The following is a 13,767-nucleotide window of genomic DNA, read 5'->3' as shown; positions in this document are numbered from 1 at the left end:
GACTGTGCCATGTTTACTGATTACTACAGGCGATGTGTGGTGTAAGATACAGCATAGCTAAATCCTTGAAATTCAGTGGGAAATCACCTTATTGTATGTTTACTATGCTTTTTTTGCAAATACATTGTGCATAAAAACAAAACACAATAAACCCAACAATATAACAAGATAAAGGCCCACAAATGATAACAATAATTCATATGAGGAGTAGTAAAGTCATATATAGATACAATAACTATAGTTCATGTAACATGAGTTGTACAATCAAAATAAATAAAACGCATCAGCACAATCCGTCAATAGGGATTGTTTAAGTTCATCAGATCTGAACCAATTGTCCAGGTAACAATTTGTTTCCGCTTTCAGGCCCCCGAGATACAGTTTAGTATAGCTCATGCAATCCTTATATAAACGTAACAACATAAGGTCCTCTGTTTATACATTGTCATGTCTCTGGTTTTTATTGATGTGACAAACACTTGGAAGTTCCACTGGACAGTTTTTAAAATGGTGTCTATGTTTTGACTTGGGTTTAAAGTTGTCTTGATAGAAGGTGCAGATAAGCTGGCTAAGTAGAAGTGTGTGCACCTTTCACATGCAAAACTGGAGGTTGAGGGCTGTAAGGTTTTGAATAATCTTAAACAATAGCAATTGCTCCGGGCAGCCCTCCAAAAAATGTTTTTCAGCCTGCTGTGCCATTACAGAAGGCAACAGCTCTTATGCAAATCAGGTTTGGTTCCATGCCCATAGAGGTTGTCCTGAATTGCTCAATTACATCCCTTCTGCACAAGACCACTTCCATGTTTCAACTTCATTCATTCTCTATCAGTGAGGTGTAGCTTGGGTGTATCGGATCCGAAAAGATCCAATCGAGGCAATGAACATTTGGAGAAACAAAGAGAAAACCACAGAGAGATCCAGAAAACCTGATCAACGCATGTAGAGAAGACAGACTGGGCCAGGAGGTCCCCAGAGTTCTCGGAGTCCTGTTACCTATGGGCAAGCTTAATATAGCCCCAGAGAGCAAATACACATCAAAGAAAGTTACCATGGCTAATCAGAGGGTTAAGGCATAATGACTGACTTTAGGGATACACAGGAAACCTAGCAGAGGCCTGGAGGAGTTGAACCATCTCAGTGATGCCCAAAAGTACTGAGTTATGCTGAAGAGAGAAGATACGGCTCAACAAGGCTCAGTAGAGTTGTGTAAGACTCATGGGATAAGGACCAGGTCAGTGTGTACCAAGATTGCCAATAGAAAGGAGTCCCAAAGGAGTCTTAGCAGGTCCCCAAGAAAGACATGAAGTTCTTGGGGAGAGGATCCACCTCAGACAGGCCCCAGAGAGTTCACAGAAGCCTTGGAATAAGGAGCCCCATCTAAGTTAGGCAGAGGAAAACACTGAGGATCCTAGGGAGAAGGCCCAATCCACTGATTCCCAGCAGAACTGACAGAGGCCTATACGAGATGACAGCATGCCAGAAGATATAGGGTGGCCTGTGGGAAAAGAACCAGTGCAGGGAGGTATACTAGACCTGTGCTAAGGTACAGAGAAAACGTATGGGGAGAAGACCCATCTCAATGAAGAGGTGAGAGACAGAGAAGCTCCATTGATAAGAACAAGTGGGAGAGCTCTTGTTAAAACCTAGGAGGTCCAGGACAGCTAACAAAAGACCAGAAGATGTAGTGATGCATTGAGTAGTCCCAGGGTTTCATGGAGGCCCAAGCAAATTTACGGTGACTACCAGCGAAGAACACTACGCTCACTGTGCAGCAAAGATGACATCTGTGTCAAGACAGGATAAAGGCCATTTTCAGAGTAAGACGTGAACCTGGATATAATATTAAGCACCAGGTGAGATGTATGAGACTTGGGGGAGAAGGGCCAAATCAGTGAGTCGCAGGAGAGCAAACAGAGGTGGTCTGCCAGAGTAGGCCTGTGTCATTCTGAGCCAGAACACTGACAGGGAGGTAAGTAGACCTGCAGAGATGATTTTAGGCCCAGGAGAACTACGGGAGTTCCTAGTGAGAAATCATGATTTTATGAGTCTCAGGAAATCTATGGGGAGCCTGGGTGAGAGGGTCCAGCTCATTGTAGACCATGAGAGCCGAAGGAAGCCTGGGCAATAATTCTAGCTCATTGATGACCAATAGCATTCTGGGAAGCCTAGAAGATTAAGCCACGCTAAGTGTGGTTTATGAAAGCTGCAACAGCATAAGAGATGTGATAGAAACTCTGAAGATGCAGCAAGGTCAGGGGAAGATGATTCAGCTCAGGAAGAACCATTTGAGCTGTGGTAGGCGAAGGAGAAGGCCCAGGTCAGGCAGGCCAGGAGAGGGTAGACGTCTCTGAAAGATAGCTCAGATCTGTGTTATTAAGGAGAGTTATCAGAGGTTCACAAGAAGCAGGAAACCCTGAGTTGAAGGCCAAGTAAAAGGATGCAAAGGAAACCTTCAAGGCTGGTGGAGAAGGTCTACCATAGCAATGTCTGCACCAGGAGTGCTGACAGAAGCTCAGGAAAGGTAGGGAGGTCTGAAGAAGACTAGCAAGGAGAGATGAGAGCACCTGGGAATAAGACATGAAGTCTAGCAATTGGAGTCCATTTGTGAAAAGACTGATGTCAATCCCACAGCTGCATCCTAGATTTATTTGTCTGACCATTTGTGTTGTGGTAATTCAGAAAAGTCCCTTGTCCAAGTCCTTCATGAGACTCTAATCCTGACAACAGTAGCCACCATAAAATAAATTGTGAAATATAATGCTGTACCTAAATATGATATGATATGTTATTTATAACATGCCTATTCACACGTGTTTCTAGGCACGAAAATACAAGGGAGGGAAGACAAAGGGATGACAAGGCAAATGATCTTACTAGGCCTTGTGTCATTCAGATCATGCAAATCCAATGATGCAAAGTGCAGGGGGCGGAGAGGAAATGCGAGGGAAGAGGGAAGTGCAATCAGGGCAGCATTGCTCTGTGTAAGTGCATCCTGGGCAGCGAGGTTCTGGGTAAGTGCAAGGAGGCAGGGGACTATAGGGTTACAGTTACAGCCCCTAAGTACATGGTAGGCCTGGAGGCAGTGCAGGGGAGACTGATAATGGATGAGGCTGTTAGTAGTGTCTGAAGGTAGCCAAGCAACCAGTCAGCGCTGCAGACAGGTGGGCCAGCAGGGGAGAGAGAAAACAGAGGAGAGAAGGAAGGTCTTGAGCTGCTTCCGGAACTTCAGGTGATCGGCTCAAGTTTGAGAGGGGCAGGGAGTCCATTACTGAGGGAGACACCTGTAGAGGAGAGAGCTCTAGCCCCCACTCTCTGCCTAGAGAAGCGTCTGACCGTTAGAGAGTTTGAGGTAGCTGAGCAAAGGGGTTGAGAAGGAAGGTATTTTGCAAGAGAGACTTGGATGTAGTGTGGACGCCGGCCCCAGAAAGCCTGGTGTTTGATGCAGAGGGTGTTGAACTTAATCCTTGCAGCCACCGGCAGCCTGTGGAGAGATTTCAGGGCTGCAGAGATACGGTCCCTGGGCTTGAGTTCAAGGACAAGTCTCACAGTCATGTTCTGGATTAGTTGCAGAGGAAGAGGGTAGAGGAAGGCAGATTGAGAAAGAGGCTGTTGCAGTAGTCCAGCCTAGAGAGAATCAGGGCTCTGGAGATAGTGAGATTCTGAGGGAAAGTGAGAAAAGAAAGAGAACCTCTGCAGCCTGTAGTTGGCCTTCTAGGCAAGGTCTGTGATTTGAGGAGAGAAGGAGAGAGTGGAGTCGAAGATGACACCAGGGTTTTTAGCCTCACAGGAAGGTGAAGGAAGAGGGCCCAAGGAGGGCTGCCAGAGTGTGAGAGGGAAAGCAGGAGCAGGGGTCCCATTGAGCAGGATCTCCATCTTACTGATATTAAGGCAGAGATCATTGAAGGTTCACCAATCCTGAATCGCGGATAGACAGTCGGGAATGAGCACGAGAGAAGAGGAGACAGAGGGGAACCTGAAAGAGAGCTGAGTGCCATCAGCATAAAACTGAAAGTTAGAGGAGAAAGTAGAGATCTGGTGGAACAAAGGGGCCAAGTAAACATTGATGAGCCAGGGAGAGATGGTAGAGCCCTTGGGAACACCACATGTGGGTAGAAAGGTGGTGTAGAGAAAGGACCCAAGTTTGACCTCGGAGGGTAGGTCCAGGAGGAAGGAGCTCAACTATTCCAGGGCCTGATCCATTATGCACAAGTTCTCAGAGTCGTTTGATCAGGATGGTGTGATTGACCATGTCAAAGGAAAGGTTAAGGAGGATGAGGACAGAATGAATGTTGGAGCGAAGATTAGTGAGCAGATCTTCACGGGTGTTCAGGAGAGAAGTTTCCATGCCCCTGGATGCTCTGAAGCCAGACTGATGGGCATGGAGATAACCAACATATTCCTTGTGGAGAGTAAGCTGGGAGATGGCCAGATTTTCCAAGAGTTTGCCCAGGAAAGGAGTGATAGAGATCGGCAATAGTTTTCCAGATGGGTAGGATCGGCAGAAGGCTCTTTAAGGAGGGGGTGCACAGGGGACGGCTTGAGGAAAGAGGGGAAGGATCCAATGGAGAAAGAGTGATTACAGAAATCAGCCAAGGCTGGAGCAAGGGTGTCAATGTGGTCCTTGATGGTTCTAGAGGAGCAAGAACACACCTGTTTGGACAACATTTTCATAGATTGGACTTGACTAGAAAGATTGCCAGGTGTTGTCAGAGACAAAGAGGAGAAATGAGGAGGAGAGGGAGAAGCAGCCAGATGGGGGCCGAGAGAAGTAGAGGGAGAGGAAGAGGAGAGATAGGACAGGATGTCCTGAATTTTAATGTTGAAGTGATAAGCCAGAGCCATACACAGCGCCTGGGAAGTAACAGGAGAGGTGTATGACTGGAGAAGGTTTGGCCAGCTCCTTGCAGATTTTAAGAGTTTGTCTGTGTTATGCTCCAAAAGATGCGTGCTTGGATGCAGATTCTCTGCTTGGACAGGACAGAGAGTCTGTATTGCCTATGGAGCAGGTGGCAGACCAGTTTGTCACCGGATGTGCCAGAAGCCCTCCACTTCCTCTGGACTGCTGCAAGGCACCCTGATGCCCAATATTATTTGTTTTTTTTACGATTCAATGTGAATTCATGTTGGAAGTGTAGATCAGCCCTTGGGCTTTCAGCAGCCTACAGTGGCACCTTCAGGAACTACTTTGAGCTGCCTACTTGTATGTCACACAGGATCTTAACCCACTTAAGGTCACTATATTTTGCTTGTTGTCAGTTTCCCCTTCCTCTCTGAGATGAATGTGATCATCACAAACTGAATTGAAGTCGGTGCCTTTTAGATGACGGCAAGGTCATGTTCAGACCTTCAGTTAACAGCAAGCAATGAACATGTGCCAGTCTGTCTGAATTCCCATGTTCCTTGCACCACCTTGAGACGGTAGTTAGTGTCAAGCTTTGCCCCTTCTTTGTTACTTTCCAGACTACATCAGTCAAACATAGATCATTTGAAGTTGCGCCGCTTCTTGGGGGTCTACATTTGTTGGTTATTCCTCATTTGGATGCCTAATATTTGTATTCTGATATATGGGACTTGCTAAATACACATAGGGCCTCATTACGACCCAGGCGGTAAGTTACCGCCTGGGTCGTACCTTTACCACCATGGCGTAAACTACGTTTACGCCATGGTGGTTGGCGGACTTACCGCCCCATTCCGAGGTTGGCGGGGCGGTAAGTCCCCAATCCCCATTTACCCTTCCCCATTCCCATTTTTGCCCCATAGGGCATAATGGGAGTGGGGAAGGCGTTAATTACGCCACCGTAAATTACGGTGGCGTAATTAACAACAAGGTCCCTTAGCGCCATGGATTTTAACACCTGCTAAAAGCAGGTGTTAAATCCTCCATGGCGCTAAGGGACCTCGGAATCAGGCGGTAAGGGTCGGCGCTGTTTACGCCGCCGTAAACCCCTTACCGCCTGGGTCCTAATGAGGCCCATAGAACTTGATGGCAGATTTGGATGTCCATCCATTATGACATCTTCTTTGGGTGCTTTTGAAACCAATATTCTACATCTAATCTATGTCTCAGGGATAAGCCTGATTCGAGATTTCGGCTGGTTTGTGCTCCCTGCAGATTTTCTTCCAGTCTGAATCTGCCTGAATCTTCTTTACGAGCCATAAACCTTAATAGAACCTCGGACAGGTTCAGGTTTATTCTTGGGAAAAAATGTAAAAGGCTTCTGGAAGGTAGAGAAAGGTTAGAAGAAAGGGTAGGATCGAGTGTCGCTAGGTTGGGAGATTGGCAGGAGGAAATGGAGTCCTGTGCATATGGGAATGTTATCCAAGTCTGGCAACACTTTAACTTTACAGTAAGTTATCCCAGTAAATTAATGTACCTGCTGCAGCGATATATGTGTCCCACGTTTGAATGTAGGTAAGAAAAATGCAGTCTTTCATTCTCCTTGAGTGGATTGAATTATTAGAGTTGAAGTAGGGAATTGTAAAATTGCAGAGTCTGTCAGAATTCAGGCTCTGCTTTGTATCATTCAGAGGTTGACACATTGCATACTATTGAAGTTTATAATATTACAATATAGGTAATTCATAACAGACATTGATCTCTGAAAAGCTTATAGAGCTGGAGAAGAGTTGATCATGCACTAGGGATACATGAACTTTCATTCATGAGTTTTCATCCTGCTGAGTTTGCTTCTATGAGGACTACTCATGTCCATGACTGCAAGACAATAAACTCAGAAAGGCCATTAAGACTGATTTAGAGTCACTCACATCAAGCATTCATGATGTAGACTGATATTCCTGAAAGGAATATCATTTAGTTTGTGAGGATTGCAATGTTATGAGCTTTGTTACCTGGGAATAAAACACATAGCATAGCCTATAGTTTGATACCTTTTGGGTGAAGAGTGTCCTGCTCACAACACACACTAATGTATGCATTGGGCTGAAGCATAGTCCCTTGGAAATGTGTGTGAATATGGAAATCAATTTAAAAATGATTCCTGTGCACATGTTGTATTTGCATTAGATTGTATACATTTTTCATAAAATATTTTTTAAAGTTACAATTTCATGCCGGCTGCAAACAAAACATTCATTTTTATTTCTATGTTAATGAACAGAAATTAGTCATTTAGACACTCTGCTTTGGTGAGCATCACTAGCAGGAAAGATTCTGAACTTTCCTATTCCATTAGCTTTATACTTTGCATAGAGATTGCGCTGCCGGGAAAGGTTGTGACCTCTTCACCGAAACTTTACAGCAACATTTAATCAGCACAAATTGTAATACACTTATTGCAAATCTATCACCCTAAACCCTTAGAAGTTTGACTGATCCTAAATTGCCTGAAAACAGTGGAAATGTGGGTGGTCAAGTCTTTCCACGTATATTCACCCAGGCTTAATTAGGGATCTGCACTATCTGACTCTGCAGCTGTTCAGAACTACAACTTGCACGGTCCCTCACCATTGTCTATGATGACTAGGTCTAATGAGATGTATAATCCAAAACATCTTGGGATGCAGCTGTTGCAGACCTGGCTATATTGCAGACCTGTTGCAATGTATCGTCCATGAAACTAAGACACACTCATGTAACACCGCCTCAATGCCTCTTGGCTGCCATTGCGCTATATACATGTATATAAATAAATAAATAAATACATAAATACATAAATACACATTGCAGCTAGCTTTAGCCTTGCTATATGAACACATTTTGAGTTCTGCGTCTACCCCAAGACCTCCAGATTGCGTGTGCTGTATCCTCTCAACCATGCTGTTGGGGGCTGTTAATTGTAGTGAATACATTTTTGGTAACACAAATAGATGTTTCATTAATAAACCAGTATTTAAATGCCAATGTTAATATAGTTGTAGCGTGTACCAATTTTATCAAATCTCGAACACATAAAAACTGCTCCTTTTTGTACAGGAAGCATACGGCTTGGTTACTATACACTATGATTACACATAATTTTAATAAAGCAAAAAGCTGCAGTAAGAGCTGACTTGATAGCTCAGAGGTTACTCTCTCACCTCTGACATCGAGCAAGTTTGCATTATGTAGCTTTGAATCCCTGCATGACTGGCTCAGCATTCCTTCTGAGGCTGATAAATTGAGTACCATTACATCGGGTACCAATTACAGCCATTGTTACACTCCAATAAAGAAGAGCAATGCCACAAGAAACACATTGAAACGCTGTTATTGTTAATAATAATATTAAAGATGTACATGCAGTATTCGTAAGCAGACTTTAGGGGGTTTATTTTTCTAACAGAATGTAACAACCATCTCTTCATTTATTAAATGGGGCTAGGCTGGTGTTACTTGATTACTCATCAAACCACAATTCCAAATTAGATTCCTTGGTGGCCTGCAGGCCACTCGTTATAACCCCCACAAAATCAACTCAGACTTTCATCCTTCTGGGGATTAAAGGTGTGAGTACCTTTGAAGTGTACGATAATAACAACTACTAATTGTAGCATTGAGGATCTAACTGCAATATAAACTTATGGTAATATTTGGAATATTGTATTACTTATGCTTTTTTATTTCATTCTTGCACTGTATTAATTACATTTCAGAATTTGAAGGACTCTATTATTTCAGATCATTATCCTATCTTTGTTCTGTGAAATCATGCTACATACTTACCCCTCTCTGTTCAACCTAGTATTATTTTTAATAGAAAATGTTATTTATAGTTTGAAACAAATATTAAAAACATACAGTAAAAGGAACCAATATAAACCATTAATATACATCCAGAAATTAAATACCTCTTGCACTGTGTTCTTCCATCTTATAAATGAATTTCCTAGAATTGCATTGAAAAAGCTTCCCAATCCTAATATTAATGAAAGCTGATGACCAGTTTATCGGCCATCGCTAGCAGGGTGAAACAATCAAAGAATTGATAGAGCTCACCCATTTATTAAAATACTCAATTCTCTTGTTGCTTTAGAGCTTCTCAGTCAATGATGGTATGTTTTATGGTCTCTCATATATCGCTTGACTTGCGCAGTCTACTGGTTCTCTTGCTTTCTGCTAGCGCCTAGCACAGTTGATGCCTACAAAGGTTACATTGAACTCTCCTACAATTGCACACCGTAATTGAATCAGGAAATGAGTCATTTGGAATAAAGTTTAATTGTGTCTGAGTATATATTGTTTTTCCGGGCCATTTCATTTTTGTGGCGATCCCATTTATGGATTTCTCTTTTCAAATTTCGAATATGTACCATCGATTCACCATCCCTATCGCTCCTTCCCATCTGTGAACATAAACATGCTCTAAAGCATCTCTTCCTATTGCCACAGGGTCGCCATCTTGTGGCTATTAGAATCTGTAGGCACAACATGAATGTTTAACTGTAACATATAAACCATTGTCTTTTTGGGTAACCTGCTTCTTGTTTGTCTTCAATCTGTATATATTCTACTGGAGAGGTGGCCTCCAGAACTTAGGAAGCCAACAAACAATGGACGGCCCTTTATCACTTGGAAGTCCTACAGGGCAGTGTTCAGTTGCATTGTTTTATAGTTTTTATGTGCCCTTAAAGAAATGGACAACCCATGAACAAATCAGTTCAAACGAGGAGGTCCAGCGCGGGCTCTTAGGCCACGTCCTTCTGTGGTGGAAGAGAAGCTACCATAGAAACCTTGACTGGTTATCTTCCTCTTCAACGAGGTGCAGCTTTATTCCTTAGATAACTGATAGGAACACAAATCACAAAGGCAACAATCACCGGAGAGAATTCCATTTATACAATGTTTAATCTGTTAATAAAATAAGCTTCAAATCATCCATTGCCAAAGTTATGAACATTAAAAAAACAGAATGTTTCTTAGCATGCAGTTGGCTTGGGGCCAGTTGGTGGCTTTAAATCAAAGAAGGCTGGCCCTACTGGAAGTGTTTTTGGAAGGTTTGGAATAGCAAGAGTCTGTATAGGTCGATTCCCTTTTCAAAATTAACATGGGTTGTGAATTGGATCCACCTAGAAGAAGCCATTAGCTTGGTTACTTCGGTAAGGGCCACTGAATTGGTACTTTATTGAAGTGCTGATAGGGATGGAAATGATTACTGCAATATTGATATTAAGAACAGCTAGAACATGTCCATTGAAAGCGTGTGTTCAAAAATAGGGATCCACCATGAATCAGAAATGATATAGAAATGACAAAGAAATACCCACATTAGGCATTGTTACAGATATGACATGATATTTGGTTGTTCTTACTAATTGTTCCATGTTGTGCTAATGATATGATAAGGCATTTATAACGCACCTATACACAAGTGTTTGTATGCCATGTTAGAAACAATATGTTAATATGTTGATGTGTTTAAAAAAAATAATGTGGTCATTTCAGATAATGCAAAGAAATTGTAAAAAACAGTAAAATGATAGCTCTTGTATAGAGCTTACACATCATTAGTAACCTGAGGGATAGCCTGTGATCGGGAAGGACGATAAGGCTTATGAAAATATTTAGAACATGGGGGTAGTCCTGACCTCAAACATTTAGGCTACAATGATTTGCTGTAGGCACAATTCTCATACATCTCCATATACAATACTTAACACTTAACACTCCACAGTGTGTAACCCCTCACGGGTTTTTAACGTCTGTACACATGATCCACATTCTGGATACTCAACAATATTCCGTATATTGTTTTTAAATCATAGGAAGACCTGCTATCCTGGGCCATAGAAGAAGGCTGCCATCTCTACACAGCCGAAACGTCCCACGTCATGTGGTCCTATATTCACAACACTAAGACCTATGACATACATCATCCTTACCACCTTGAGTGTTGACGTCGCCTCCTAGCAGTTCCTATTTTTAGGTGTCGCGAAGCAAAAAATGGTTTTCTACAAAGTAGTGGTTGCATAAGTGTTGCCTCTCAGCAGACCTAAATTTCAGGCTCCGTGAAGCAAATGTTTGTTTTGTACAAAGTACTGGTGACAAATATGAATTAATATTTTGTTTAACAAACACATAGATAACAGAATAGAGTAAAAAGGTAGTATTGTGGAGCCAATAAACTACACCTCTCTTCTCTTTAATGTGTTCTTTCTTAAAATGTAGGTAGAATGCCTAAAGTTCAGTTTGATTTTGGTACGCCTACAAATACAAAAATCTGCATTTAATGCTTTTCTCCCTCTGTTTAAATACTTAAGTCCTCGCTGTACACAATTGAGTAAGCTGATGACTAAGTTGCAGGTTTTTCTGTCTACTGTTTATTTGTAAGTTTTTAAAACAGTGGTAGTACTTAAACTACGCTGTAATATGTGACCTAAAGTAATAAAGGTCTAATAACTGGTTTTCCAGCCCTTTCAGAATTTGGATCTGTATGTTTTTCCTCCCAAAATGCATAATCTGTTAAGTGTGCAGTATTGTATATGGAGATGTATGAGAATTGTGCCTACAGCAAATCATTGTAGCCTAAATGTTTGAGGTCAGGACTACCCCCCTGTTCTAAAAAAAAAAAACAAAAAAAAAGAGCTTATACATCATGCATGTTTGATCAGTTTTATGTCCATAGGTTTGTGATGAGCATGGTTATTGGTGATTGTAATTGTTTATTTGTTAATGTAACTTGCAATAATAGCGACTAGTTTTACTCGTAAGAAACTGTTTAAATCAGTGCAAATGTTGCACCAAATGTTTTTACACCAAAATGGTTGAAGAAGATATTAAGGGCCTGATTCATGGAAATGTGCACAGAAATGCCGCAAGGGCCGTGCGCTGAGAAGGACACTGCATGAGCCTGCCCACAGATTAAAAAATGTGCGCCCTGCGTATTCATGGAATTGTTCACGCAAAGCAACCGTATTCGCAAGTCGCGGTTGCAACGCCCCCGACACGCCCACACGCAAAGCATAAACAGTCAGATTAGCCACCATTGCGCGCTCACCTGGGCACAAACACATGCACCCTTCAAACAGTTTGTGGGGTCCCCCGTAAGCAGGCCTGCATCTCGAGAACCCTGCGCCGGTTCCTCATAACTGTTCCCTGCACCCCGACAACCTGCGTATGAACAATCGTAACTCAGTTTAAACTCAGAAAATCTGCGTACGGACCCCTGTAAACCGTTCCTGCTGCTACACTGCTTATGCACATTATTAAGTAAGTTCAGAACCCCGGTTGTGTACATTCACCGTGATATCTGACATGCAACACCACCTCTGCGCTGCAAATCCTACGCGCAAGTGTACTTGCGCCTGCCTTCGGGTGGCAGATCATATGAAGGACTTGCGTGGCCTTTTCCCAGCCGAGAGGTTGCGCGATTGAATCTATGAATACATCTCGTGCCGTGTGATTGTGGGCGAGTGAGGCACTGCCTGCAGGCCCTCCCTTAGAATGCCCATTTTTGAGCAAGTTCTTCCCCATTTCTGGTGTTCTGCCCCCTTCCCAGCCCTCTGCGCAGCCATGCCCACACTCTGTGTTGAGTCTCGCGCAAACCCATCGACTGCTCGCAGAGACGTGCTGAGCATGCACAAACTTCATGCAAGTCCAGGAAAAGGACAGCACATTCGATTCCATGTACCGACAAATGCGGATTTGTGCGCAGGATTTTTGAATTGGGCCCTAAGTGTAAATGGTTTTGTACATGTATAAAATTGTGTATTGATATACAATAAATTGGATTTCTAGACCGAGCCCTTAGTTATCTCAGAATTGACATTATGACAGATTATTTCTGTGTCATAAATGTGTCCTTATCTATCCCATGTGACGAGATGTGTTCACTGTTGTTTAACTGTGGGATCCCACCAGTGACTGGGGGAAGAGAGGGCAGGGAAGTTGGAAGAGTTGACTCAGTAGATTTTTCTCACGCAACCCCAGAAACAAACATATCCAATTCAGAACATTAACAGGAAACTAATCCAAGAAAGGAGGAGCGTTTTTTTCTAATGTTGCTCAGCAAATTGTAATAAGTGCACTTTTCGAAGTGCAAAGCTGTACTTAAATATTTTATGCAGAGTACATTGTTAACATTCATATTCAAAAGGGTCTAACCAGATGTTCCAGTGGTTTAGTGGGTAAGTCTCTCATTTTTGTGCCTGGTGACCTGAGTTGCAATCCTGTCTTTGGCAATTAAAGCAGATCAATTATATATAAACTTAGATGTGCCAGGTGCGAGATCTGTGGTGACAAGTTTTTGCTGGATCCAGGGGAATCCGTCCCAACGGCCAGCACTGGAAATATAGTCTTGGGAGGAGAGCTCAGGGGCAACATTCTCACCTTGCAAGCAAGAGGACACAATGCACCACAGGTTCGATCCTCTGGTCCGCGCTTAGAAACCTTTGGGTATTAAGCACTTTATAAATAAACTATCATGTCATATCTTGCAGTGGGTGAGTAAGAAAGGCGGGTTTAGCAGCCAATTGAGTATTCTACCTGATGCTGAGAGCAGGGAAGGTCTTGGCCCCTCATGTGCAGTGACACCAGTTGGCTTTTTATTCAGCGCAGCTGGTTCAGCCAGTTTCTGTTGAAACTTCTGATTCAGGGTTTGACTCCTTACACAGTGCCCTAAAATATGTCATTGTAGGAGCCACAACTAGCTCAAAGTCTAATGCATTATTTTAAAAACGGGTTTCCCCAAATTCACTCTACAAAACAATTCACAGAATGACCTTCGCTGATCCTTGATGTGTAAGATATATCGCAAAAAGCAGAAAGAGATTGTTTTGTATTCCGGCCCATGTTTCGATGGGGCACCAGACTTCCTAATCCGGTTC

At 42.8% G+C, this 13,767-nt stretch overlaps 1 protein-coding gene across 3 annotated transcripts in view; it reads left to right on the top strand.

Moving 5' to 3' along the window:
* The window catches only part of LOC138491479 (ephrin type-A receptor 3-like), a 642,080-nt gene that overhangs the window by 583,312 nt on the left and 45,001 nt on the right, over nucleotides 1-13,767 (top strand). The window contains exon 13 of one of the 3 annotated variants that reach the window (XM_069617997.1): nucleotides 10,708-11,349. The exons of the other annotated variants lie outside the window; for them this stretch is intronic. Coding sequence (XP_069474098.1) covers nucleotides 10,708-10,839 — 132 coding nt within the window. The 3' untranslated portion in view covers nucleotides 10,840-11,349. Of the gene's footprint in view, nucleotides 1-10,707; nucleotides 11,350-13,767 lie in introns of those variants that run through there. 3 annotated transcript variants of the gene reach the window in all.

This window comes from Ambystoma mexicanum, chromosome 10, assembly GCF_040938575.1.
Source record: "Ambystoma mexicanum isolate Mex_15411 chromosome 10, UKY_AmexF1_1, whole genome shotgun sequence".
NCBI classification, from domain to species: domain Eukaryota; kingdom Metazoa; phylum Chordata; class Amphibia; order Caudata; family Ambystomatidae; genus Ambystoma; species Ambystoma mexicanum.
Note: the sequence above shows the minus strand (reverse complement) of the source record. Positions and strands in the feature narration are given on the sequence as shown.